General features: G+C 43.0%; 2 protein-coding genes and 1 long non-coding RNA gene across 3 annotated transcripts; 2 read left to right on the top strand and 1 right to left on the bottom strand.

Annotated features, from left to right (window-relative positions):
* Window positions 1-3,267: 3,267 nt before the first annotated feature.
* On the bottom strand, window positions 3,268-12,290 carry WDR77 (WD repeat domain 77). Its single transcript, XM_025417244.3, has 10 exons — window positions 12,054-12,290; window positions 11,678-11,863; window positions 10,342-10,483; window positions 10,000-10,049; window positions 7,018-7,088; window positions 6,837-6,891; window positions 6,278-6,349; window positions 5,596-5,704; window positions 4,988-5,056; window positions 3,268-4,434 (listed from the first exon to the last, which is right to left on the bottom strand). The coding sequence occupies exons 1-10, from the start codon at window positions 12,166-12,168 to the stop codon at window positions 4,275-4,277; spliced, it is 1,029 nt and encodes a 342-aa protein (XP_025273029.1). The 5' UTR covers window positions 12,169-12,290; the 3' UTR covers window positions 3,268-4,274.
* An 89-nt stretch (window positions 12,291-12,379) lies between these two features.
* On the top strand, window positions 12,380-24,975 carry LOC112640661 (ATP synthase F(0) complex subunit B1, mitochondrial). The gene is made up of 7 exons (XM_025417245.3): window positions 12,380-12,571; window positions 12,890-12,926; window positions 16,922-17,067; window positions 18,940-19,103; window positions 19,504-19,629; window positions 23,281-23,460; window positions 24,678-24,975. The coding sequence occupies exons 1-7, from the start codon at window positions 12,532-12,534 to the stop codon at window positions 24,753-24,755; spliced, it is 771 nt and encodes a 256-aa protein (XP_025273030.1). The 5' UTR covers window positions 12,380-12,531; the 3' UTR covers window positions 24,756-24,975.
* On the top strand, window positions 12,933-14,025 carry LOC125755194 (uncharacterized). The gene is made up of 2 exons (XR_007411042.1): window positions 12,933-13,507; window positions 13,656-14,025. It is a non-coding gene; the product is annotated as an uncharacterized LOC125755194 (long non-coding RNA).
* Window positions 24,976-26,488: the final 1,513 nt, after the last annotated feature.

Genomic DNA, 26,488 nt, shown 5'->3' with positions numbered 1-26,488 from the left:
ACACAAGGAAATATAATGACTAGTGGTTGAATATGCATCACTTCTCATATGAATAAATCAGAAAAATCAGTTTTTTAAACAGATTGCTTGCATATCATGGGATAAGAGCACTAAATGGTATAGAACGGTTACACAAAGGATATTTCAGTAAAACCCTAGGCAAGCCTGATGGAATACCTCACCTAAAAGAGACTGTGTTTCCATTTGTTCATCCATCTTTGCTTCCTTTAAGTACTAAATGAATATTTTTTTAGCATATGCCAGGCCCTACTATACACTCTAGATGCAACGGTGAGCAAGACATAGTTTCTGCTCTCAAGAAGCTTCCAGTGAACAGACTGATCATACACCCAAGAGCTAGTGTATGTGTCTCTCATGGAGAAGTATGTCTCTCTCATCTCTCTTGGATAGGATAGGGGCAGTGGGGAAAACATGAGTTTTGTTGCTAACAGACTTGAGATCCAGCTTACTGTGCACCATCCACGGGGCCACTTGAGTCCCACTTGCATGCCCAGTGACACGTTCCATTCCTTGGGCTGAGTATCTTGCATCAGGAGATGATCAAGCCTCTCAAGAGCAACAGTGATTGTTCAGGCTGGGCAACAACTTGTACCACTGGTTACATTTCCCCTGGTATGGTTTCTAACACTAATGACCATGCTCTTACTGGGGTTTCCCAATTCCTAGCCTGAGTCACCTAATTCTTGTTAAATGAGTCTCTGCATTAATTTCCCTTCCTGTTCTGTAAACCATACACACTACAGTTGTTCCCCACAGGCTGGGTCCTGACTCAGTCTTGCCAGGCACCTGGAGCCCTTGCTGCCTATTTTTAAGACCCCCTTGAAGTGAATGCCTGCCTCTCATAAGCTTACCCTCATGCTACCTCCTATCCCCCAGATTCCATATCGCTGAGATTTCCCACTAGGTTTGCACCCTTCCATCCCAACTCCTGCCAGCACTAGTTCTTACTGCTGTCCCCAGCACAGAGCTAAAGTTGCTTGCCAGTCTGAACCATCATCTGCACCTGGGTCAGTCTTCTGGGATCCTACTCTGCTGCACTGGGTAAGGCTGGATCTCAGACCTAACCATTCCATGCCCTGGGATGATGAAGATAAAGAGAACACCACAATGTAACAATGGATGCCTAGGAGTGACCTCTACTTCGGTCACCGATGACCGCGCCAAGGATGGCAACTGTGATTCCATGTGTAAAGCAGATGAATAGTAAATGCTGAATGACAGTCATGTTCAAAGTCATTTGCCAGATCACTCTGCTCTCAACCCTTGAGTTCTGTCAGAACCCCCCGATACTTGAAAATACTCCTCCCTAGTGCTTAGCCTGTTCTCATGAGAAGACATTTACAAAGGTCTTTTATTTGGCTTCCTGAAGAAATGGCCTACAGCAGTGCACCCCCTGCCGCATTTCACAATACCCAACTAGATGGCAAGATCAGAGTTGAAATATTTTGGTTTTAACAAAGCATTTGGCCAAATCTTTCATGACACTCCTATGTAAATTGGACAAGTATGACCTGAGCAAAATCAATTGGCTGAATCTAGAGTCCAAAGACAGTTGACTATAGATTGGTAAAACTTGAAAGATCTTTACCATTTTACATCTTTAAAATGAATAGGATAGGGGCACCTGGCTGGCCCAATAGGTAGAATGTGAAACTCTTGGCCTCAGGGTTGTAAACTCAAGCCCCACATGTGATGGACAGTTTATTTAAAATAAAAAAATCTTTTAAAAAACCAAATGGGATAGATTTGGCAGTTTCCAATATTTGCCATGAGACAATTTTTGGTTGTGCATGAGGATTTAAAAATTATTGTATATTAAAAAGTTTATATTATCCCTACATCCCTAATTTCATATTGCTTAAAAATTGAGGCAACTCAAAAAAGGATTATTTTAATAAATTAATAAAGGTAGTACTATTTGGTTATTTTGCTGCTATGATGTGATGGTGAATCAGCAAGTAATGCCCATGTAGCTATTAATGACCTGGCCTGCTGCTGTCCTATGGGGCAGGAGACACCTTGGGAATCAGAGCAATGTCTGGTGCCACCTGAAACCATACAGAGCCTTCATCAGCATTTGGCTCCAGGCACTACCCAAAAGTTGAGCCTCCTGTAACTGTGGTGACTGCAGACCAGCAGTGGACTAGTGGGTCAGGATGGTGGTCTTTAGAATAAGAACGATGAAGTTAGGGAAATGGATTTACTCCAGCATTAGACATTTGAACCAGTGAAATTAAATGCAGTATGAATGCCTGTAGTTTTAAGCAAAGTAAAATGAGTCCATTCCCAACTGTCACCACTAAGTTCATGCTCACGCTACTCAAACTAGCGTCACACCCAGGACTCACTGAACCACCCTACATGGGATACCTATTGCATTTCTCTAATTGAGAAGTCACTTTCTATTCTAAACCAACTTTTTTGCTCACTGTAACATACACATTCAACCCAAACTGGGATGGTCATTGCTACCTGGTATGGTGATTTTGATCAGATTTGCAAATGTCTTGGTGGCAATCATTAAATGATGTGATTACTCTCATTGGCAGAGATCTGAATCCAAACCAACTTTTTTTTTTTTTTAACAGTAAGAGAATTTTTCTAAAACTAAATTTTCCCTCTTTGCTGTCATTTTAATTACCTGGATACAAACATTTCCTTGGGTTCTCAACTTCACTGCTTTCCTCTCCATCGCTCAAGTGGAAGAAAAGGACTGCATAAATTTAGTTCCTACCCACTTCATCCCTCCTCACGTTCTCTAAGCCTAAGAAGGCTAAGAAGTTTATCTCTGTGAAGAACTTAAGCATTTCTACCCACCCACTCTATTACCTTCCAAGAAGTTATTGTTAAGAATAGTGAAGGCTTTCTTCCCATCTTACCCCAAACCTAGTGACCACATGACTACAAATCCCAATGTTTTTACTTGGGGTCACTGTGACAACAGACCTTATGTTTGGCAAGGGTGAAGCATGGAAGCTTTACTTAAAATATTCTGTCCGTATTCCTTCAAACTGCCCCGTTTCATGCAACTGTAGCTGAGCTAAACTTGCAAAGCACCAAAGTACATAACTGATTATATTTAGTTTCATAATCAGTAATTAACCAGGACTTCTGGCAGTAGCCAGTCCACCAACCCAAGTAACCCAATATTTAAATTCCAACTAGCTACTCTTAAGGGGCTAGGGAAGCACACACACAAATCCTGGGTCATGATATCCTGATGCTTCATATAGTGATATGTCTAACTTCCAAAGACAGGCCAACGAAGCCAACACTTTTTATTTCACCAACTGGTATTTCTGATTTTCTGATGCTGCACTTTAAAATCTTCAGAGTCCACAAAAACAGCATTCAGACCTCCTATGTCCAGAGAATGGGATCCAGAGGCCAGGAGAGGTCAGGCCTCAAGCTGTTTTTCAGTGGGAATCATGGCAGACATTTTTCTCCAAGTCTGTGTCAGTTTTTAACTTAACTGAAATGCCTTTAAGCTCTCCATCATCCCAACTTTTTTCCATGGGATCTATGATAGGAAAACATTCATCTTTCACATATACAATTCCATGGGCCGGGGTTGGAGGTGGGGGGGGGGGGGGGGGGGCAGGGGGGAGCATAATATAGGCACCAGCCAAAATTTTATACAGCCAGAAAATGCATTTTTTACTCCGTTTAATGGCAAAGAGATGTGCAAAACTATGATGAGTGTCCTGGCTCTTCCTTGAGATGAGCTGGGCAGGATTTTTGTGAATGAAGCACTGCCATGAAAAAGGCAGACTAAGTTCTATAAAAAATAAAGTTGCTCCCATCTCCATGAGTAGTATATAAGCTGCTTCCAAGAATCCAGGGATGCCCCACATCCCATACCTCATCTAGTCATGGCCACTTCCTCATGCACAGCTACATAGGAAGCATAAAACCCTTTTGTGAACTTTGTGGGTTTTTTTTTTTTTTTTTTTTTTTGGTGGGGGGAGAACTTGGAAAGACGTTAAGATGGACTTAATTCCTCCCACCGCCAATAACTATGTATCTACAGACACACACTCAGACACACCTACATATCCAATTTTAAGAACGCTGGTCTTCCCTATGACTACAGGATCCCAGAATCCAGCGTCCCTCAGGCCAAGAGACAATGCCTATTAACTGCCCAGATCTGGTGTAGAGCATACTGTAAGGCTCCTGTGTGGTCTCACAGGCTGAGAGGGCAGGGGCAAAGGGATACTCATGGGGGATTCGCTTTTTGTCTTAAATCCAATCTACTCGGCAACACTCTTAGGTCCAAGGGCTGGGAGAGGCTCTGTGGGCAGGATGTGGTGGATGACCTGATGATCCCAGCCTACTGTGGTAAGGAGGGAGTGATTGAGCGGGGACCACGTAGCATCTCTCACAAAGTCTCTGTGGGCTCGGCTTCTAAACCTAAAAGAGAAAAAAGGAAAGTTTGGGCATGGTGAGAGACAAGAGGAAAATGCAAAGGTGGAGAAGAGAGAGAATCCAACACAACCAGGACACCTTTCTGGATGTGTTACATAAACTTCACCATATGCGTGGCAATGTGGTTATCCATAGAGAACCTCATCTCTCACTCGATCCTGCGCCCTAATTCCATATAAAAGTGGTGGCTAAAGAAAGGTAGTAACATGGGCCAGGATCAGAAAGTAACTCCTGGCGAAGAAGAAAGTATAATTCCAGTACTCTGCTGCCTTTCACCCCACAGCAGGCCCATTTCATGTACGTGCCTTGTATGTGAAGAGTGCAGACTGCCCCTTTCTGGGGGACAGCTGCCACCACACCCCTCCTTGACCAGGGATGGAACTGGCTGTGAGTCAGCCCCAGGAAGAGGGAGACAGTCGTGTCAGCCGGTTGCCATTACCTAGTCCCCTTGAGTGAGACAGCGTACTCGGTGCACTTTAATGAAAACAGAAAGGACCCAGTCAACCACAGCTCTTCTCCCCGATTCCTGATGACTTACACCTCAGAAAGGCCACAGTCCAGCACAGCGAGTGAGCAGTCCTCACTGACAGCGGCCAGGAAGGGAACACTAGGAGAGCAAGGGGAGGGTTATGACAGGTAAAGCCATGGTTCCAAGATGAATCCTGCCCAGTCTAGTTCTCAGCCCCCACCCTAACGGGACCCAGGGGAGGTGGCTTGATCCTCACTTTGGGTTAAGGTCTGGCTACCACTCAACTCCACGTTACAAGTTCCTGGGAAAGATGAGGGAAATGGAACAAGCCAAGTTTACAATTATCCTGGCAACTAACTATCCCATCTGGTCCCTCCCTGCAGCTTTAGCAATAATCCAAAAACACAGTTTTCCCACCCAACAGTCTCAGAAGCTCACAATATTCATCATTTTGGGTGCTGAGCAGGAACAAGACCAGCTTTCAGCCATGTGAAGACAGACACTACATCACCCAAAAAAAGACTATGGTCTTAAGAGATCTTTAGCATTCTGAAACCTCAGCTAGGGCACTGTCTGCTTTAAGGAATGACCTAATTGGCTAATGCTCTGCAAACATAAGCATCCCCCTGCACTGTCCCATTCATACCCAGCAGGCCCCTGGGGACAAAGGACAGTACCTGTGTGGGGAGAACACCAGCCCAGTGACACACTGGGAGTTCACGGCTGAGCTGAGGGCACAACTTGCACTCTTGGTGTCCACCAGGGAGACGGTCCCACTCTCATCACCTAGAGAAAGCAGGGAGCCCATCACAGTGGGTAAGAGCATGGGCCCTGGAGTCAGCCAGACCTGGATTTGAATGTTAGTCCCTCAGCCTTACACAAGCTAACCACTCTGTGCATCAGTTTCTTCTTTTGCAAAGTGGGGATAATTAGTCACTGGTGGTTGTGAAAATTAATGAACGAGGTAGTTATTATTTTAACCACAAACTATGTCATCACAGGTACAGCCTCATCGCTGTGAGAGCATGAGAGCTACCCCCACTCTACAACAGAATTCTCTACGTAGCAATCCACTTGTTCTGTTGTGATCCACTGACTTCTGGCTGCACCCAAAACATAGGAGCTGAAGCACATACTCAGGAATCAAATCTACCAGGAAAAAAGTCATCACATTTTGCAAAGTCAAACTAAAATCACTTTTGGATCATTCCACCTTCCCACCTCACCACTGGCAGAATTTACATAATGCTCAGGTGTGCTGGTGAGACTGAGCGGCCAGGGCTTTGTGCTTTACAGGGTCAGCGTGCTCTCATCCTCCCCCTTCCCAGAATCAAAACGCTGTGTGACAGGCCGCCTTACCAAAAACAAAGACTTCACTCTGCTGAGGATGCCAAGCCAGGGAGGTAGGAAGGTAGCCAGAGGCAGTGCAGCCTGCAAAGAGAGAAGAGGGATCTGAAACAAGACTTAGAGCCCAGCTCTGGGAAGGAGCTTCTCAAACAAAATTCACTCCAAATCCCAGAATCACCTTAATTTGCCTTCTCAAACCCTGCTAGCTAAGGCAGTTGTGTCCTTGCCCTCAATCTTCATACCTTCATTTATCCTTCAGCCTCTCCTGTCCTTTCTGGACACTAGTCACAGGCAGGTTTCAGGTATAAAACATGAAGGCAACAATTCTGGCCCCTTTATCTACCCATCCCAGAAACGTAAAGTATATCAGCCACCCACGAACCAACCCATCATCTTGGTACCCACTGCACACAATGGAATCAACAGCTTCAATGGGAAAGAGAGTGAGTGATTATGTCTCTTATGCCACAATGACTGAGCATTTGGTGACCTTGCCTTTGTCTCTGGCCCAGGAAGCCTCTTCCAGGTGGGTTCCTACTACCACCCTCCCACCACCGGCTCTCAGACTCACCCATCTGTGATGCTGGCTTGGGACAGCGGGTATCCCAGAGTAAAATTCTGTTGTCCTAGAAGAAGGAACAGGAAAAGAGCTTCACAATCCAAAAAGCAGCTGCGGGCCTCCACACTAGACTTGTGGCCAGAGGGTTCGAGTGTGGTTAGAAGTGAGGAGGGAAGGAAAGGCTGTATCTCACCTCACTGCATGAAAGGAACACGGAATCCTTGTGGGGAGAGGCTGCGACACAGGTGACCTGCCCAGAGTGAGCTGTGAAGGAGAGAGAGGCAAGCATGACAGAAAAGCTGCAGGCATCACTACCAAGCAGCCCAGATACCACCAAGGGACCCCTTATTTCATGAATGCAATCTAACACATTTTGTGAGAGATTTTGGATCAGACAAAACCTAAGAGAAAATGTTGATGGAGTTCTAAAGCTAAAAAGGCATGGGGAAGCCAATGAATTAGTAAAGACAAAGGAAGAAAGATCAGGGGCTGGGCAACAAGAGTGAAGGAATTTACATCCCAGAATAGCAATTTTCAGATTTTAGTACACACACCTCCAGACAACATAGAGAAACTTTCAAGGGAGGTCTGGACACTGACACATTTAGGGAAATAAACTTTCCCAAAGTTCTGTTTCCTAAAACTGAACTGAGAAGTTTCCAGTCTGCCAGTGCCCCTTTCCTTCCTCCTCTTTTACATTCCCCTCCTCCCAGTTTTAGAAGAGACACGCACTTCTCAGCCACCCCACATCTCACCACGGTACAATGCCCAGGTGCCTGAAACCCTAAGGTATTAAACAAAAGGGGCTTTTCCCTGAGAGCCAAAGAGCATCTCGGCAAAATTCAGTGCAGGAGCTGGCCCTGTCTCAGCTACCACAAACCACAACACACCACGAGCAACTAGAGTATTCTGGGACTCTATTTCTGCCTAACAATGAAAATTTTGAGAACTATGACAGATAATGTCCCGAGGACACATCTGACAAATTTAACTGAACTTAAAAATGAAGTCAGACCTTTTCTGATAGAAAGTTGAGTCTAGGGGCTCCTGGGTGGCTCAGTGGTTGAGCGTCGGCCTTTGGCTCAGGGTGTGATCCTGGGGACCCAGGATTGAGTCTGTCGGGCTCCCTGCATGGAGCCTGCTTCTCCCTCTGCCTATGTCTCTGCCTCTCTGTGTCTCTCATGAATAAAGAAATAAAATCTTAAAAAAAAAATCACTGTAAAAATCAAAACCAAACTGACGTGTTACTCAAAGCTATGGTTGCACACCGGCACCATCAGTATCATTTGGGAGCTTCTTAGGAAATAGTCTCAGGACCACCCCAGAGTTGCACTCGGGTAATCCTTTGGTACATTAAAGTTTGAGATGCGGGAATTCCTGGATGGCTCAGCGGTTTGGTGCCTGCCTTCGGCCCAGGACGTGATCCCAGAGTCCCGGGATCGAGTCCCACATCAGGCTCCCTGCATGGAACCTGCTTCTCCCTCTGCCTGTATCTCTGCTTCTCTGCCTCTCTCTCGTGAATAAACAAAATCTTAAAAAAAGGAAAAGAAAAAAAGAAGGTTGAGTCTAATTTGGCCAGCTGGCCTAACAAAGCAGGTTGGTTTTTAGCCAGTTAGGTTATTTGATAGACATTTGGCAGAGGTTACAGGGACTTAAACTGCAAATCCAAAATCTTGACCAACACGTGCTTGAAACCAGTGCACAATAAATGATATGGCCAGAAAGTACCTCCTTTGCAACTATTTAAATTTAAATTAGATGCCAATTTAAAAATGTGTGAGAGGGTAGTTTTTCAAAAAATTTTCAGGAGGGCTACATGCTAAAAACTTTAAAGATCACTGCCCTACGATGCATACAGGCTGTGGAAACCACCTACTCTGAAGGCATTTACCAGGCTACTGGAGATAGTCTGAATATGGCTCTGCCCAAGACAGGAGGATGTAATCCAACCACCTTTCATAGTTCTTCCCTAGCCCTTGAATCCATAAAAAGCCAACACAATGAAAAAAAATTGACCACTCACTTGAAAGCAAAGTTCAGAGACAAGCACCATGGGAAAATACAAAAGATAAAAAGTGGTTCCTCTGCCCTCAAGGGATGTGCAATTCAGTGGGGGGAGTAAGACAGAAATACAAAGAACTGATGAAATACTATGAATGGAAAAAGTGCTGAAGGAGTTAGTGCAGACCAGGAAAATCCCTCATAGACCTAAAAAACAAAAGGCATCAGTGTTTTAACATTGACTATTTATAAATCTTGGACTCCCACTAGAGTCTAAGATTTATAAATAGTGAAGGTCCAGGATATGTAGGAGTTTCTAGTTTTTTGCTTTGGCACATATATGAATCATACACTTTGCAATTAGAATTGGCAGGGAATGGCACTTAGCTATTGAGTGAACCAGGTAACTACCTGGCATCTATATCTCTTAACCACACACACATTAATGCTCTAGACATCATCTCCATAGAGAATGGCTCTAAGAATAAAGTCAGCTGCTACTGCTATTGATGAAAGTAAAAAATAATAATAATAATAACATTAATAGAAAGTGACGGTTATCACTAGGAAAACAAATTTTATGGAAGTGAATATTCAAAAGTGCAAGATTCACAAGTTTCAGAGTATATACGTGGAAAATGCCAAGGCTCTACTATGGCTGGGTTTGATTAGACCAGTTTTTATTTACAGGGCAAGAGATAGAAGGGCTCCACTGCCATAACAAGAAAGTGAGATATTAATCCACAAGCCACGCAAATCATGAAAGGTGAGGGACTGCAGATGGAGAGATGAGGTGAGTGCCACCATCAGTGCGAAGTAAAACTTGGAAGCAAAAGGGAACATCAGAAATGGAAAGGGAGATCACTGACCAGGTGGAAAAAAATGTCAAAGGACTTGGGAACCCACTGATGGTGAGGAAGCAGGAGGGGTGGAAAAGTTTGCCTTCGAGCTGGAGTCTCATGTGGCCAAAAGATGGGGAGGCCAGTACTAGAAACAGGAAAATTATTAAGAAAAGGCATGGAACAGATACTGGGGCCTGATATACTTTTTGGAAAAAAACTATAAAGCAGAAAGGGCAAGGAACTGCTGCCCCTAACACCCAAAGTTCAAAGAGCCCAAGGGGAGAATACAAACAAAACAGCTAAGGCCAGGATTAAAAAGAATGTGCACTTACCCCGGTATGAACTCAGTACCATCTGCTGGGCAAGGTCCCAAACTTTGATGCTAACAAGCAAAAGGAAACAGATCCTTAATTTTGACCTACAGTATCTACAAAAACACACGTGTTCAAACAAGAGCTTCCTTTAACTGACATGTCCTATGTCACTGCCTACTGGGCTTCTGGAAAGGCCTATTCACAATGAATTTCAGTATCTCTAAGGAAATGTTATAGACATATCATAATAAATCACTGTGTTCTTACAGTAAGCCCAAAACATTACTTGGTGAGGCTAAGAGGATAGTAAAGACACCCAAAGGACGTCTCATTACAGGAGCAATGAGCACAAGGACCCACCAGAAGTCTTTGCTACCGCTGACAGCCTGCGTGCCAGAGCTCAGGACACTGACTGTAGACACGATGTCATCATGCTCATACTTGCAGAACTTGCTGACAATGAGTGTCTCGTTCTCGTCCAGCTCCCACAATTCAACAGCACCTGTTGGGAGTGGGGAGAAGGTTGAGGGAAATGAGTGTGGATACCACCAAGACAGTAATTCACTTTCAGGATTCAAGTGAGTCCACTGGCACTAAACTAACAAAGTAAGCTATCGCTATAAAAGCAAACTCCGGGGATCCCTGGGTGGCTCAGCAGTTTAGCGCCTGCCTTCAGCCCAGGGTGTGATCCTGGAGATCCGGGATCGAGTCCCGCGTCGGTCTCCCTGCATGGAGCCTGCTTCTCCCTCTGCCTGTGTCTCTGCCTCTCTCTCTTTCTCTCTGTCTCATGAATAAATAAATAAAATCTTTAAAAAAAAAAAAAAAAGCAAAATCCACTGTCACAAGAGGATTCAGCTAATTACCAAGCCAACTGGTTTTATTCTGGCATTACTGTTTTCTTGATAATAGTTCAAACAATTTGGTGAGGAAAGCTTCCAGAAAGACAAGGAAAGATGGAATGGCTGGTAAAATCCGTTATCTGGCTTCCAGTGAGAAAACTCTAGAGAGTAAGTGCGAGGAGACATGGATAAAGTGTCAGCAATCTGTGTAGCACACAGTCCAGTGTGGTTAAATCTTCCCAATTACTTGGACATTAGTATTCACTAAACAATTTGAATAAACACCTTATAACTCCTTTAAAAATATTGTGAATAACTGAACGTCTTGCACTGTGACAGAGTAAGTACAGAGAACCCCCCAAGTTATCTTGGATATGTGGTGCTCAAGCTCAATTGTCCAAGGCTCCATCTGTAATGTCCCACTTTTATCCTTGCATGCAACGCCTGCCAATCTTCAAATTCTGATTTTTTTCATTCCAAAGACTCTATTGCTGAACTTGTCTTTCAAAGCAAACAAAGCAGAATGAAGACATCTAAAGAGAAGAAAATGGGAAGAAATGGAAAGAGCACAGACTGCTTACGCATCATCTTTAAGACCAAGATTATCCTTGGTCTGGGTTGAGAGGCGATGCCGGGAAGTTTACCGGGAAGAAAAATGGTTCTGATCCACTTCTTAATTTTGTTAGAAATTCCCACCAGGCAATTCAAAATCTCGGAAAAGCATTTTCCTGCTACACGTCTCCTTCGGAGCAGCACCCTGAAGGTCCCCGAAGCACGAGGTGGGACGGCAAAGGCTGCGCCCGTGCAGCCGCGTCCCGTCCGTCACCGCACCCGCGGGGCGGGGGAGAGTCACTCACCCGAGTCGGAGGCCACCAGGATACCTCTGTCCCCAACCCACGCGAGGTCGGCCACTCCGGCCTCCGTCTGCACTCCGGCGGAGCAGAAGCCTTCGTTGGGGGCGGCGCAGGGGTCCTTGAAGAGCCAGAGGGAGCCGGCCCAGCAGCGGCCGCTGAGGCTGGAGGCGCCAAGCAGGAGCGCCCCGTCTAGGGAAGCACGAGCCGTCAGCGCAGGAGGCGGCCCCGCTCGTCTCCACGGCGACCGCAGGCTGCGGCGGTCGGGGGGGGGACGGGGGGGGAAGGGGGGAGGACGGGACGGGGGACCGGGCGGGGGCCGGAGGCTCGCGGCGCGGCGGGGTGGGCGCGCGGGGAGGGCCGGGCCCGGGGGGCGGCTCACCCGACCGGTAGCGCGCAGCCTCCAACTGCCGTTCCATGCAGGCGGGCGCGTTAGGGGGGAGGCTCCACTCGCGGGCCGCGGGGGGCACCAGGGGGGGCGGCGTTTCCTTCCGCATCGCCACCGCTCCGACTCCAACCGAGACCCCAAGCCGCACGCCCGCCCGAGCTCGGCGCCGGCAGCCCCCACGTGGTGCCCCTGCGGGCCTCCGCCCCTCTACGCAGGCTCGGGCCGCTCTACATCTCGCGAGAAGTGCTTCTACGCTCGCCCTCCGCCGTCGGCAGCGCCCTCTGGCCAAAGATTCATCCGGCTCCACGCCTCGTATCGCGAGAAAAAAAAAATCGAAGCAAAGTTAATGGACAGAGGGCGCAATGCTCTCGTCTCGCGAGACTTGTGAGCGGCCATCTTGCTCCCGCCTCGGACGGAGCGCCCGGTCCGGGTCATTGGGACGCAGAGGCTCCTGCGTGGACCCTCGTTGACCATGCTGCGCCGGATGGTGCTTTCTGCGGCCGCCGCAGCGGGTGAGAGGCCTACACCCTGATTCGGATTGTCAGGGTGATTGCAAGGGGGCGCGTCTAGGGTTATTGGAAGCGGTGGGAGGAGCGGGCGTGCAGAAGGGCGCAGCGGACTCGGGCCTCCGTGGCGTGGGAATCCCCCCGCCGGGGTGGCTCGGGGGCCTCGGGCGGGCCCCGCGGAGGCGGGGGCGGGGACGGGGGTCTCGGGCGGGCCCCGCGGGGACGGGGACGGGGGTTTCGGGCGGGCCCCGCGGGGGCTGGGGCGCGGACGGGGCAGATCGGACTCCACCTTGACTTTGCTGACCGCGCTTTGTTTATGTGCAGCGCCCTGTCTGAGGAACGCAGCCCTCCTCGGCCCGGGGTAAGTGAGGGCAGAGCGCCTCCCTCCGCCCTATCCTGCGCCGCACTGCACCTCTCTGGGACCCCTCTGAGCTGCAGGCCCGCAGTCGCCCTTCGTTAGGTGATCTAGAAAGGCATAAAGCTCATCCCGGCAGTGCTGCTCCGTGGCCGCCTGCAGCGTTGTCGTGTCGTCCCCTGGCAAAGACTAAGGGGATAAGCGCTGTGTTGTGACCAAACTAGAAGCCAGGCTTGGGGTCCTCGAAGCTCCGCCCTTGACCTTCAGCTAGGCTTACGTGCTACAGCGGGAATCCGGAGCTTCTAAAACAAGTTTCCTTAAGTAAAACCAGAAAGCATATTATTTTTACTCTCTCAGATTCCAACTTTTACAGAGAAATCATTCACGGATTCTGTAAATATTTATCTTGCCACCTACATAACCAGATAGAAAAATGAGTGAGGCTGACGTGCGTATGTGGAGCTCACCTCCAGAGGTCGCAGCTCCAGCGTAGCGGGTTCGAGCAAGGGCCGAAGCTACAGTAACGCCCGGTTTCTCCACTGAACAAGCTGCGGGACCTCGATCTCCTCTGCAAAATGGAGATAATCGTACGTTATGGGTTAGAACTAAGAGACTGAATTCCTGTAAAATTCTGAAAACAGTGCTCAGTATATACCGTGTGCTTAGTCTTGGCATCTGTTATTAATGTTCCATAAATCCTATTAATTTCTTTTGGAATTCTCTTTCTGCTTCCAGACTTAGACTTAAATCTTGCCAAACATAATGACTTTATGCCTTGAAAAAATGGCTTTTAATTCATCTGATTAATTTTTGTGTGCACAATAAAGTGAGGCTACAATTGCTCCCAACATATCAGAGAAAAAAGAATCCATACAGACAGGTAAACAATTTTAATGAGTCACAAATAAAATGATTACAGTGTAAGATACAAGGAATGTACTCAATTTCTCCTCGTTTTCACATTCTATAATATGTCAGCAAGGCTGTCTCCTCCAAATTATATCTGGACTCTAACCATTCTTCCACTGCCACTGCTATGAACGCCCATCAGTTTTCACCTGGTCTATTTCAGTAGTCTCTTAACTAGTCTTCTTACATGTCTATTCTTGTCCCATAACAGCCCATTCTTCTACTAGCCTTAGGGATTACATAAGCCCCAGGCCCCAACAAAACCCTTCAGAGCTCTTCTTTCCACAACTTCAGTACAATGTGAATCCTGGGACCTTGACTGCTCATTGCTATACCCCTAGCACCTGACATACAGGTGAATGAATGTAAGATTGGAAAGGGCTTTATAAAGGATACGCTTGAGATGTTCTGAAGGCTGGGTGGGCTTGGCAGCCATTTAGTGAAAGACATACCAGGCAGAAAGAGCAGCATGAGGCAGGTTTTGGGGGTTTTTTTTGGGAGGGGGGGAGCTATATTTAGCCATATGTGTGTGTGTGTAAATACATATATATATATTTATTATTTATGTATAGTTCCGTATGGCTAGAGGATAGGAGAATGAAGGAAGATGAGGATATAAAATCTGACAGGTGTTGAATCATGTACGCCATGTTAAAGATTTTGTTTTCTGTAGGCAGGAGAGCCTGTTGAGTTTTGTTTTTTAAGATTTTGCTTATTCATGAGAGACACAGAAAGGCAGAATCAGGCTCCAACGGTGAGTCCATGCAGGACCTGATCCCGGGATCATGACCTGAGCCAAAGATAGACAGATGCTCAACCACTGAGCCACCTGGATGTCTGGAGCCTGTTGAGGTTTTTTGGGTTTTAGGTTTGTTTTTGTTTTTTTGTTTTTAAGATTTTATTTATTTATTCATGAGAGATACAGAGAGAGAGGCAGAGACACAGGCAGAGGGAGAAGCAGGCTCCATGCAGGGAGCCTGACAACCACTGAGCCCCTCAGGTGCCTGAACCTGTTGAGTTTTAAAGTCAAATTTGCATTATAAAAACATTGGCACTAGTGTGGAGGAGCTAAGTTTTTTTGTTTTTTTTTTTTTTTTAATTTTTATTTATTTATGATAGTCACACACAGAGAGAGAGGCAGAGACACAGGCAGAGGGAGAAGCAGGCTCCATGCACCTGGAGCCGGATGCGGGACTCGATCCCGGGTTGGAGGAGCTAAGTTTAAAGGGGTATTTGTTGAGAAGCAGAGAGAGACCAGGGTTTGGATTATTAAGTAGTTTAGGCCAGAGATGATGAGGGCTTAAATTAAGATAGCTAGTTCAAGAGAGGATTTGAGTTGGCCTGAAATATTTATTTATTTTATTTGTTTATTTGTTTATTTTGGCCTGAACTATTTAAATATGTGGTTCTGGGTGGCTCAGTGGTTGAGTGCCTACCTTTGGCTCAGAGCGTGATTCCAGAGTGGGGATCGGGTCCCATATCGAGCTCTGCATGGAGCCTGCTTCTCCTTCTGCCTATGTCTTTGCCTCTCTCTCTCTCTGTCTCTCATGGATAAATAAATAAAAATTTAAAAATAAATGAAAGAACCTCGAGCATGATTGTCAAATTACAAAAGTTGGTGGGCTAGCTAAAACATAGGGAAGCAGAAATAACCTTCAAACGATAAGCAGCTAACCAAAATCAATTAAATCATATAAGTCCTTACCTTGCAAAGGGATAGAGGTTGAGTGGGGAGGTGGGGGATAAAAAACATAGAGAATTTGAAGAAGACTGAGGTTGACAGCGTGTATAAAAAGATGAGGACTTTATTTCATCGTAATTTTAATGAAATGGTAATATGTTGTAACTGCTAAAAATGCAGTCCTGGGCTGTTGGAATATGAGAGTAGTTTACAAGTCTATGATAATACAATAATTCGAGCTGAGTTCTGTATACCTACCTCACTGTAGTAAACAAAACCGGGCAGCTTCTTGTGAACTGTCAGGATTGTGAGAGAACAGAGATGTTTAACCCAGATACATGGAAATTCTATGTGTTACACAGAAAAATGAAATTGGAATTAATGAATAGAGATTTCAAGTATGTACACAGCAGTTACATTTAAAGATGAACATAATTAGAGCTACCCCACACCGAAAAGGTCTGTTTCACACAATGGTTAGCACCCCATCACAGAGAATGCTCAAGTCAAAGTTCTTGCCATCAAGATGCTCACAACACAGTGAATATATAATAGGTATTCGCTTACATATTCTACTGTATGCTTAGCACCATTTGAAGCTCTTTACCTAAAATCTTCAGAGCAACCCTGTAAACTCCTTCTTTATTCCCACGCTACCTAGAGAAATCCGTGATTACAAAAGATTAATCTACTTGCTCAAAGTCAAGTGGCAGGTCTAGGATTTAAAGCCAGATAATCAGGCAGCCTGGGTGGCTCTGCGATTTAGTGCCACCTTCAGCCCAGGGTGTGATCCTGGAGACCTGGGATCGAGTCCCTCGTCAGGCTCCCTGCATGGAGCCTGTTTCTTTCTCTGCCTGTGTCTCTGCGCATCTCTCTCTCTCTCTCTCATAAATCTTTGAAAAAAAAATAATAAAGCCAGATAATCTGAGTATAAAATCTATGTTCTTATATATTGGAATTCTAATAAGCATACAAAGTGCTAGACAGATGACTTTTAAGACCTACAGAAGGGCTTTGAGTATCGATTGGGTAGAAAGTTATATACAACTTTACTCTCGGGACGCCTGGGTGGTTCAGTGGTTGAGCGTCTGCCTTCAGCCCAGGGCCTGATCCTGGAGTCCTGAGATCGAGTCCCACATTGGGCTCCCTGCATGGAGCCACCTCCTGCGTCTACCTGTGTCTCCGCCTCTCTCTTTCTCTCTGTATCTCTCATGAATAAATAAGTAAAATCTTTATAAAAAACAACCTTGTTTGCCTGCCACAGCTAATTATTAGACCCTAACTTTCCCATTCCTGGTCTATTCTCTTTGCATTATGACAGTAGCAAACTGCCTCAGTCCTCATCCCCATTCTTTCTACTAATTGTGCATACGTTATGTTCTCTTTAAATTTGTGTGATTGCTACCCCTAGGGCATTGCAGGCGACAAGGATCTTCCACACAGGGCAGCCGAGTCTTGCACCTGTACCCCCTCTTCCTGAATATGGAGGGAAAGTTCGTTTGGGCCTGATCCCCGAAGAATTCTTCCAGTTCCTTTATCCCAAAACTGGGGTAACAGGTGAGCATTTGCCCAGTGTTAGTACATTTAGGCGGTATAGTTTGTTTATCTAGGATTTGATGGTCTCTTACCTCTTCCGCGTATGCACAAAAATGAAGTCAAAGGTAAATTATGGAAGTAGTTCAATGTAACAGTTGTGATTTGGTTGCCCTGATTTGTCTGTGGTAAATGTGGTTGGGATTTTCACTTGATTTTATACCATTGTCTCCATTTGTTGATAAATCAGTCACTGAATGCCTGCTCTGTGCCAAGTCCTCTTCTAGGCATAGACTGTGAGCTGAGGTGCCTGCCTTCCAAGGAACACACATTCTATTATAGGATAAGCAGGAAAGAAAGGAGTAACTGTATAATATATCGTCAGGTGGTGGAAAGAGCTGTGTATTAAACTAGGGTTTATTAAATTGTATGTATAAGTAAAAACAGAAGTTGGGCAATATGTATCAGGGTTCCCCCCCCCCTTTTTTTTAAAGATTTTATTTATTTATCCATGAGAGACACACACACAGAGAGGCAGAGGGAGAAGCAGGCTCCATGCAGGAAGCCTGATGTGAGACCCGATTCCGGGTCTCCAGGATCACATCCCGGGCCAAAGACAGTGCTAAACCGCTGAGCCACCGGGGCTGCCCGTTTTTGTTTTGTTTTTTTTCCTTTTAATAAAGCATACACTCTTCTGCAATCTTACATTTTCATAGTGCAGTCTGCTTTCACTTAAATTATTTAATCCTCATAGCAGTCCTGTAAGATATTTGTTACCAAGAAGAACTAGAAACTAAAGTATGGGCTGAGATTTATTCTTTCTAGTTTATGTTTTGGCCTTAAACCCAAGTTCCTACTTCCGAATTCTTGTGCCTCCTACTGCTGTGAGGAGGGGATTCTGGAAGCCAAGGGTTGTTTGTTTTTTTAAACCTCCAGAGGGTGACCGAAAATAGGGTTTCTGTAACTGAAATTGCAAGAAACATTAGGGTCCTCAGATCCCCACAGGTGATTAAAATATTACCAACAATAGGCTTTTTTGCAAATTCACATTTAAAGTTTTGAATTTATGTTCAGCTTTAAGATTTATATATTAGAGACAAATTTTTAAAAGAGCTATTGAAACTTTTTATGGGAAACTGGATAAAATACATTTGAGACCCTTATTCTTGTGTTACATCCTTTGGTATTCATTTTGCTCAGAGACACTGTAAAATTCTGCCTTAAGGAGGAAGCTTTGTCCTTCCCTAGCTCTTCTGAGGCACAACAGAAAATCCTAAAGAAATGTACATCATGGTTTTATGTCCTTTCAGAACTCAACAGCTTGGTTAAAGAAAAAGATAGCTATATTTGAAGCATTATAACTAGGTGTTACAGGAATTGAGAATCCTGATTCATCCTAATAGATACATACTACTTTCTTTGGGGGGATTTTTGTTTGTTTGCTTGCTTGCTTGCTTGCTTGCTTATTTCTAGTGTCAGGTTCCTCCTATTCAGTAAAAATAGGCAGGACCGGATAAATTTTATCCTTACCAGTGTTCCCATTCAATAAATAGTATGTCTTGCACAAATTACCTAAGCAGTTGTACTAGGCACTTTACATACATTATTTCTCAGTTTCATCCACCCTGTGAAGAAAGTATTGTTCCCGTCTTACAGATGAGGAAACTAAACTGAAAGATTATTTATATCATTCAGTTTCTTCTGTGTTAGAGAGTCAGATTCCCTGATCTAGATCCTTTTTTTCAGCGCTACCACACTGCTCCTCAGTACAGGGTTATTTTTAATCCAGTTGCTTTAAATCATTACATAACACCTTCAACTAATCAGATGTAGAACTTTTTGTCTTTCCTTTCAGATGTAGTATATCCATCATAAAATAATTTTTCCTTCTTTTAGGACCCTACGTGCTTGGAACTGGACTTATCTTATATTCTCTGTCCAAAGAAATATATGTGATTACTGCAGAGACCTTCTCTGCCATATCAACAATAGGGTTGCTTATCTATGTAGTTAAAAAATATGGTGCCTCTATTGGAGAATTTGCTGACAAACTCAGTGAGGTAAGAACTGTAAACCTTATTTCTCATTTTAGACTATTAAAAGTATCCATACCATCAAGTGATGTTTCTGATGTTCATGTTAGGGGACAAGCATATAGAAATGAACCTAATTACGATGATTAAAATTATAAGTGTTAATGTTGGTTATTAATTTGAGATAAATACTTTTAAATCTACCAAACTGTCCAGTTTTTTCATAGTTCTGCTCATTTGACAAGATACTTCATAGTTATTGTGAGCAATTAATTATCTTTAAGGATTTGTGCATGTCTCCCAGTATATGTTTCTTCATGAGTGATTTTCACAAATGAGGAATATAACTTTGAGGAAGCGTAGAATGAAGCTATTTTTGTTACTCTCTCTGTTTTCACTGATCTTTGTTGTAAAATCATAATTGCAGCAAAAAATTGCCCAACTAGAAGAGGTGAAACAGGCTTCCATTCAACAGATCCAGGATGCAATTGATACAGAGAAGTCACAGCAGGCACTGGTTCAAAAGCGCCATTACCTTTTTGATGTCCAGAGGGTAGGTTTCAGAACCTTCTAAGGAAAATAAAGTTAACCCGTTTGTGTGCATTTAAAACAAAAATCAAATTTTATGAGAATTGGTTGAATATGTTGAGCATCTAGTATTTAGAAAAGAGGTGGGGTTTGGCAATTACAAGTATTTAGATATTTAATATCTATCAAGTGGATAAATAGTTACTCTAAAATTAGAGTAAAGGTTATAAAAACATATTTTTGGATCTACACAGGACAGTAGTCATTAAATTACTGCTGACTAAAAAATGGTATTCACTATCTAAGGCCATAGGTGTAATACATGCTGTGCATTTCATATGTACTCGCTATGAGGAACTCTTACTTGACATACTTACAGTGAGGAAATCTGATACTTTAGATTCCAATTCACAAACCAAATTCAGATAGCTGTAAAGCTTTTTTACTGTGGTCAAGGCATCATTAGATTCTAAAATATACTTCATCTCTGAAACATTTCTAGGAATATGCTCAGGTATTTTTGTTTAAACAATCACATTGTTACCTACTTTGAGCCCTTGCTTTATTTTATGCCTTTTATAGTGAGATGCCCTATAATTGAAATTTTATGCTAAAGAAGCACATATGAAATGAAAAATGAGGTGGTAAGGTAAAGTATATGAAGTATTAAGGATCTAGGCCAGTATTTCTTAGTGTGGTTTGTAGTACCACATGTATCAGTCCTCTTTGGTGCAGGTTTACGAACCCAGCCCAAGACTTTGTAGATTCAGAACCTGTGTTAGGAACTGTCTAAGAATCTAGATTTTAAAAAACTGATCCCTAAAGATTCTTAAGCACATAAATGTTTAAAAAATCTCAGGAAACTTTAAAACCTCTTTCTGTACATACTTAGGTTTCAACCAGAGAATCCTTCCTACCTCATACATGATATGTACACACACAAAATTTGACTTTTGAAGATGTAGCCCTTTCATAAGAATCAGATGGTAGTCTTTATATTTTTACTTATTTTTGAAATATTTAGTGACTAGTGATAGAGCTCTTCCTGTGTGAGACTCTGGCAGGTGTTTGGGAATAAAAGAAAGTCTGCTTTTATGGAGTCTGCTTTCGAGCCAGGGGTTAAGGGGACAGAAAAAAAAATAACTGAGCAGATAAAGAATATCAAGTCCTATGTAGAACAACAAACTAGGAAAGGAAATGAGAGGGAGTTAGTTTTATTGGGCAGTCTAGAGAGGCCTCTAATATGATACTTGAACAGACACCTGAAGAAATGTTGGTGCAAGCTGTGTGGACTTCTGGGGAAATAGTATTACAGCAGAGCGAAGAAAAATTGCAAGGGCCCAAAACCTGGAAGCTTATTTGGTATGGTCAAGGAATAGTAAGGAGACCAGAATAGTTGAAGCAAATGGATGAGGAGGAGAAAAAGCAGAGAGTGGTCAGGGGCTAAATTGGGTGAAGTCTTGTAGGCTTCTCTGTGGACTCTTACCTGTCCTCTGAATAAGAAAGTCATTGAAGCTTTTAAGCAGAGGAGTAACACCATCTCACTTGTCTTTTGAAGGGTCACTCTGATTGCCTTGTTGGAAATAGCCTTCGGTCTGGTAGCATTGGTTTGAAATGCCTGCCAATTAGCCAAGTAGAGTTACGTGGTATAGACCATTACATAATATATGAGTCTGGAATTTATGGGGAGAATTCCAGGCTGAAGATTTGGGAGTCACGAGCTGACAGGTGGCACTTATAAGACAAGAACATGGTGAGGGAAAACCGGTGACAAGGACAGTTCCAATGTGTAGTCATCCTAGTTGTTATGGTCAAGAAATAAAGGGCCTAAAATTTGCCATGGATTTAGCAACATGGAGGTTGTTGGTGACCTTATAAGGGCTATTTTAGTAAAGTGGTGGGAGTTGCTTGCAGAAAAAGTAGAAGGGAAGAAATTGAAGTCAGAGTATAGACAACTGTCAAAATTGTCAAGGAGTTTTATTGTAATGGGAGGCAAAGAAATTAGTTGCTAAGCAGAATAATTCAGAGAAAGACAAATACCATATGATTCCACTTGTGGGATTTAAGAAACCAAACAAATGAACATGGGAGGAGGAGAAAGGCAAACCAAGAGGCAGACTCTTACCTGTAGAGAACAAACTGATGGTTATTTGGCTGGGGGGGGTGGGTAGTGAAGTAGGTGATGGGGATTCAGGAGTACACTTTGCTGCGATGAGCACAAGGTGATTTATGGAAGTGTCGAATCATTATATTGCACTCCTGAAACTATTACTACATTGTATGTTAACTAATTGGAATTTAAATAAAAACTTGAAAGAGAAAAAAAATAAAATTAAAAAAAACTAAAAATAAAAATTTAAAAAATTCAGAAACTATAAGGGGAAAATTTGTTAAATTGACTTCACAAAAATTTTTTATATAAAAATTAGCATAAACAAAGTTAAATGACAAACTGGGAAGAATGTGTGGGTTCCATATGACACAAAAGGGTAGTTCTTTTAGGAGAGACCAATATCCCAGTAGAAAACTAAGCCTAGGAAACAGACCATTCATAAATACATGTAAATGATTTCTAAATATGTCAATGTTCTTAGATAATGACAGTTAAAATTCGTATTTTTTCTGCTTATGAGAATAGAGAGTAAAAGGTTTTATAGTTATCATTGGTCAGGGAGTGATAGGCATTTGTGTTGCTGGTAGGACAATGACGTAGCACAATTTTATGTGGAATGTGACAGTGTTAATTAAAGAGCATCGGCTTTATAGCCTGGCTCCTTGTATTCAGATCTTGGCTTGCTTCACAATTTATTAGCTCTGTACAAATAGAACAACCTTGGACAAATTCCATAGCATCTGCCTCAATTTCTTTACTGGAAGTTGTATATAATAATAACTATGCCATGGTATGATTATAAGACTAAATTGACACATAGTTTGTAGAACATAGTAGATAATCAACATGTTATTAGAGCAAGTATTTACACATAAGTGCAAAGACAACAGATGTAGCATTATTTCTAGTAGAAAAAATTTGAAGCAGTCTAATGTATTAATAGAGCTTGGTTAAATAAACTCTGGATTACGGGACACCAGTATAGTAGAATTCAATGTAACTTAAAATTGTGGTGGGTCTTTATGTCATAATTCGTAAAAGTGATGTGTGTGTGCGTGTGCATACCTGCCTATACCTGTATTTTGTTTATTGAAAATTTCTGTGAGGGAGTTACAGGACGTACAGGAAGATGGTGGCCTTGGGTGGGCTGGAAGAAACTTACTGTATATACTTTGTTTTTGTTTTTTTTTAAGATTTTATTTATTCATGAGAGACCCTGAGAGAGAGAAAGACAGGCAGAAACGCAGGCAGAGGGAGAAGCAGGCTCCCTGCAGGGAGCCTGACGGATTCGATCCCGGGTCTCCAGGATCAGGCCCTGGGCTGAAGGCAGGCGCTAAACTGCTGAGCCACCCAGGGATCCCACTGTGTATACTTTTAAATATATTTTTACCACATCCTAGCAGAGTTTGTTTAGCACATGTATCTCTTACCCATTCATATTAAATAAAACCATTTTGCATAAAGTACAAGAAAGTGGTGGGGTATTCTAACCGGCGGAATCGCAGAGTGGAAGTGACCCTTCAACGATGCAGACTTTTTCATCAATTCTTAATTTTGCTTCAGAATAACATTGCTATGGCACTGGAGCTCACTTACCGGGAACGGCTGCATAGAGTGTACAGGGAAGTGAAGAATCGCCTAGACTATCACATCTCTGTGCAGAATATGATGCGTCGAAAGGAACAAGAACACATGATAAACTGGGTGGAGAAGCATGTGGTGCAGAGCATATCTGCCCAGCAGGTACATGGTGTCCTGAAGTTTCTGGAATTGTATTGACTTCTCACAAACCTCTGCTGATGCTCTGGTACAATAGGAATAGCTGGCAAGGAGTCATTAGCCTAGAGACGATGGGGTCGCCCTGCTTCATTGTTCTGGGAACACAGAACAATGCACAGCTACCTTGGTGGCCTTCCTCTTCCTCAGAATTTGGTCACCAAAGGGTCTCTTGCTGTCAGAGACAGTGACAGTTGAGAACACTGTGGCACACTTATATTCAAGTTCTGTCACTTAGGAAATGCTAACCAACATAGTTCATTTCTCTGTACAATAGACTGGATAAAGTTATTCCTGAGTCCCTTTCATTTCCTAATTCCATGATCTCTATTCCATTTCCTCTTCCCAGCCACTTACATCATTGGTCTTGAACAGAAAAGAAATGTTTATTACTCACCTAAATTTGTTTTCCTTTTCTAAAGTTTATATATTTTTTTATTATGATTTGATTTCTCTCCCAAATATATAGAGTATGTAGATATTTATGACCATTTTCTGTTGTAATCATCAGGGATTAGAAGAAGTGTTTTGTCTACCAACAATTAAAGGATTTTTTTTTCCAGTAAATTCTTTTTTTTTTTTTTTTTTTAATTTATTTATAGTCACACACGGGGGGGGGGGGGTGGGGGCAGAGACATAGGCAGAGGGAGAAGCAGGCTCCATGCACCGGGAACCTGACATGGGATTCGATCCCGGGTCTCCAGGATCGCGCCCTGGGCCAAAGGCAGGCGCTAAACCGCTGCGCCACCCAGGGATCCCTCCAGTAAATTCTTTTGCATAAAAGTAACATACTTAGGAATTGAGGAAAACACAAAAAAATAAGAGACAAATTTTTATTCTTGACATTTCTGTGATTGTTGTTAGGCTGCTGTTTTTCAAGCAGCTGTTAGCTATGCAAGATAACATCGTTGGCACGTGGTTATAGCAGCATCTGGCTTCCCGTTCTATATAGATTTCACTCATAAAAGCTGTGAGCCAGGGGATTTTTAACTAATTCCCTGGATTTGCTTAGAATAAATTGCATCCCTCTGTGGTACATAAAATATTCCTAGTAATCTGTTATGTCATCTTGAGATTGTGTAGGAATCTCAAGATCTTCTAGGAGGTATCCTTTAGAATTACAGTGTTTTGTGCCCTTCTGTGATTTGGAGACGTCTAAACAGATTTCTCTTTCCTTGTCACAGGAAAAGGAGACAATTGCCAAGTGTATTGCAGATCTAAAGCTGCTTGCAAAGAAGGCTCAATCACAGCCAGTTCTCTAAATGCATCTATCCCGGTGGAGAGAGCTAGAAGCAATTAACTAGCCTGTGACATCTTTCTGTTAACCTTTCCTAAAATGAAAAGTTTGTTTCATATAGTGAGAAAATTAAAATGATCTATTTGCCAGTGAGCGGTTTTTCATCCTTCTTGCTTGTATTTTGAGTTCCATGATCACTTTTGAAAGACCAGTTTGCTTTTAATAAAATTTGTTGGCTAAGATTACCAAGTTATAGCTTAAACTTGTAATTAATTCTACTATCTTGCACTTTATAAGTGACAGTTAAAACTAGATTTTTCAAGTTGCATAATGTTCTGAACTATTTTAACATATGGCTAAAAACTAAACATATTATTGAACTGATAATTCAGTGGTAAACTATTTCTGGCTAACAGGTAATAGGAAATTTAAAGCTTTTTATTAATCTTAAAATAACTAAAGAAAATGTGTATCAAGTCACATTGGTTTTATTGTTTTAGTAATATGTCATAGAAAATATCATGAACCTGACGTGTCATAAAATTATCGTAAAGAGTCTAGCATTAAAGTCAGAAAACTCTGCCTTTCCATAGGTTTGTCTGCATTTCTATAAGGATATGCTTATACACAAAGGACGACTTTAATAGGAAATATTTGGAAATGTGTACCATTTGGATAACTGCTGTTTTCACTGACTTCCTAGGATTTTAATTTATGTAACAGTCGATTTCGGGTCAGTATTTATTGATAGCTAATGTATTCCTCTGCTATAGAAATCAGATTGACATCTTTATTGTTACTTTAATAGAGGTGTTCCAAATTATTTGTTTCACAAAGGATTTATAAATGCCTAATTTGTGCTAAGTACCATCCTGCACTGGTCATATGGAGATAAAATTTCCTCCTAGAAAGTCAAAATTCTAGAAAGGCATAAGAGTATGCGAACAATAGAGACTCTAGCACAGGTGCTTTGAGATTATAATGACAAGTACCATTTCACAAGCCTCATTTTTCTTGTACGTAACTGTCAGCATTCAGTCAGAGAAGCAGAACTACTAGGGTATAGTAATTTAAGTAGGCTTATATGGGATTGGACTTGATGCTGTTGTGGGAGCTGGTCAAGCATGGCTCTGCAAGGCTGTTAACCTTTGTTTCTGATGTAACAGCTTGAAGTCCACGGGGCAGGCTATAAAGAGGGAAGATGGATGTAAAATGGGAGACATGGGAACAAGTAGAAATCACAAGCACAGACTGAAACCCTTGTCATTTTTATTACCTCTGGCTTTGATGGTATGACTCCTGGAAAAGTCTCAGTCCTTTTTCACACATACCTTGTCCAAAGTTTAGAAAAGCTGAAGAATGATCCAGGGAAAGGTTGAGAAGTTGCAAGCTCAGCTACAGCTGGTGAGCCCCACATCAGCATTAACATGTATGAGCTACTAAATAGCTGTGGCTTCACACCGGCCCTCTAAAGTTGCTCAAGAATTGAATGCTTGCTCTAACCAAAACATTCAGGGACAAGAATTCTGGAAAGTTCAGCCTAACACACTTGACACATTACAAACCACCACAATAATTAGCGTATTAATAAATGTTAACCTGAATGAATAATACTTAAAGACTAATCTCAAGAAGTCCTTGAACATCAGTAAAACATGGAGAGAGCAGAAAGGTGACAGGTCAGAAAAGAAAGGCTGAGCTGGCATTTGAAAGAGGAGGTTCACCAAGAGTGAGAGGTGGGTCCAGAAAGGAGTGGCA

This window comes from Canis lupus, chromosome 6 (assembly GCF_003254725.2).
Source record: "Canis lupus dingo isolate Sandy chromosome 6, ASM325472v2, whole genome shotgun sequence".
Classification (NCBI taxonomy): domain Eukaryota; kingdom Metazoa; phylum Chordata; class Mammalia; order Carnivora; family Canidae; genus Canis; species Canis lupus.
The sequence above is the reverse complement of the archived record's forward strand: the minus strand, read 5'-3'. Positions and strand labels throughout refer to the sequence as shown.

Excerpts from the sequence above, each read along its gene's own strand:
- WDR77 (XM_025417244.3), bottom strand. The coding sequence starts at position 12,168 with ATGCGGAAGGAAACGCCGCCCCCCCTGGTGCCCCCCGCGGCCCGCGAG. Across the intron at positions 5,705-6,277 it reads GAGTGAAGTCTTTGTTTTTG|GTGATGAGAGTGGGACCGTC; the intron begins GTAAGGCGGCCT and ends TGCTTTCTCTAG. Across the intron at positions 4,435-4,987 it reads GACTGTGGCCTTTCTGAGGT|GTTTAGAAGCCGAGCCCACA; the intron begins GTAAGTCATCAG and ends TTTCTCTTTTAG.
- LOC112640661 (XM_025417245.3), top strand. The coding sequence starts at position 12,532 with ATGCTGCGCCGGATGGTGCTTTCTGCGGCCGCCGCAGCGG. Across the intron at positions 17,068-18,939 it reads TCCCAAAACTGGGGTAACAG|GACCCTACGTGCTTGGAACT; the intron begins GTGAGCATTTGC and ends TCCTTCTTTTAG. Across the intron at positions 19,104-19,503 it reads TTGCTGACAAACTCAGTGAG|CAAAAAATTGCCCAACTAGA; the intron begins GTAAGAACTGTA and ends TCATAATTGCAG.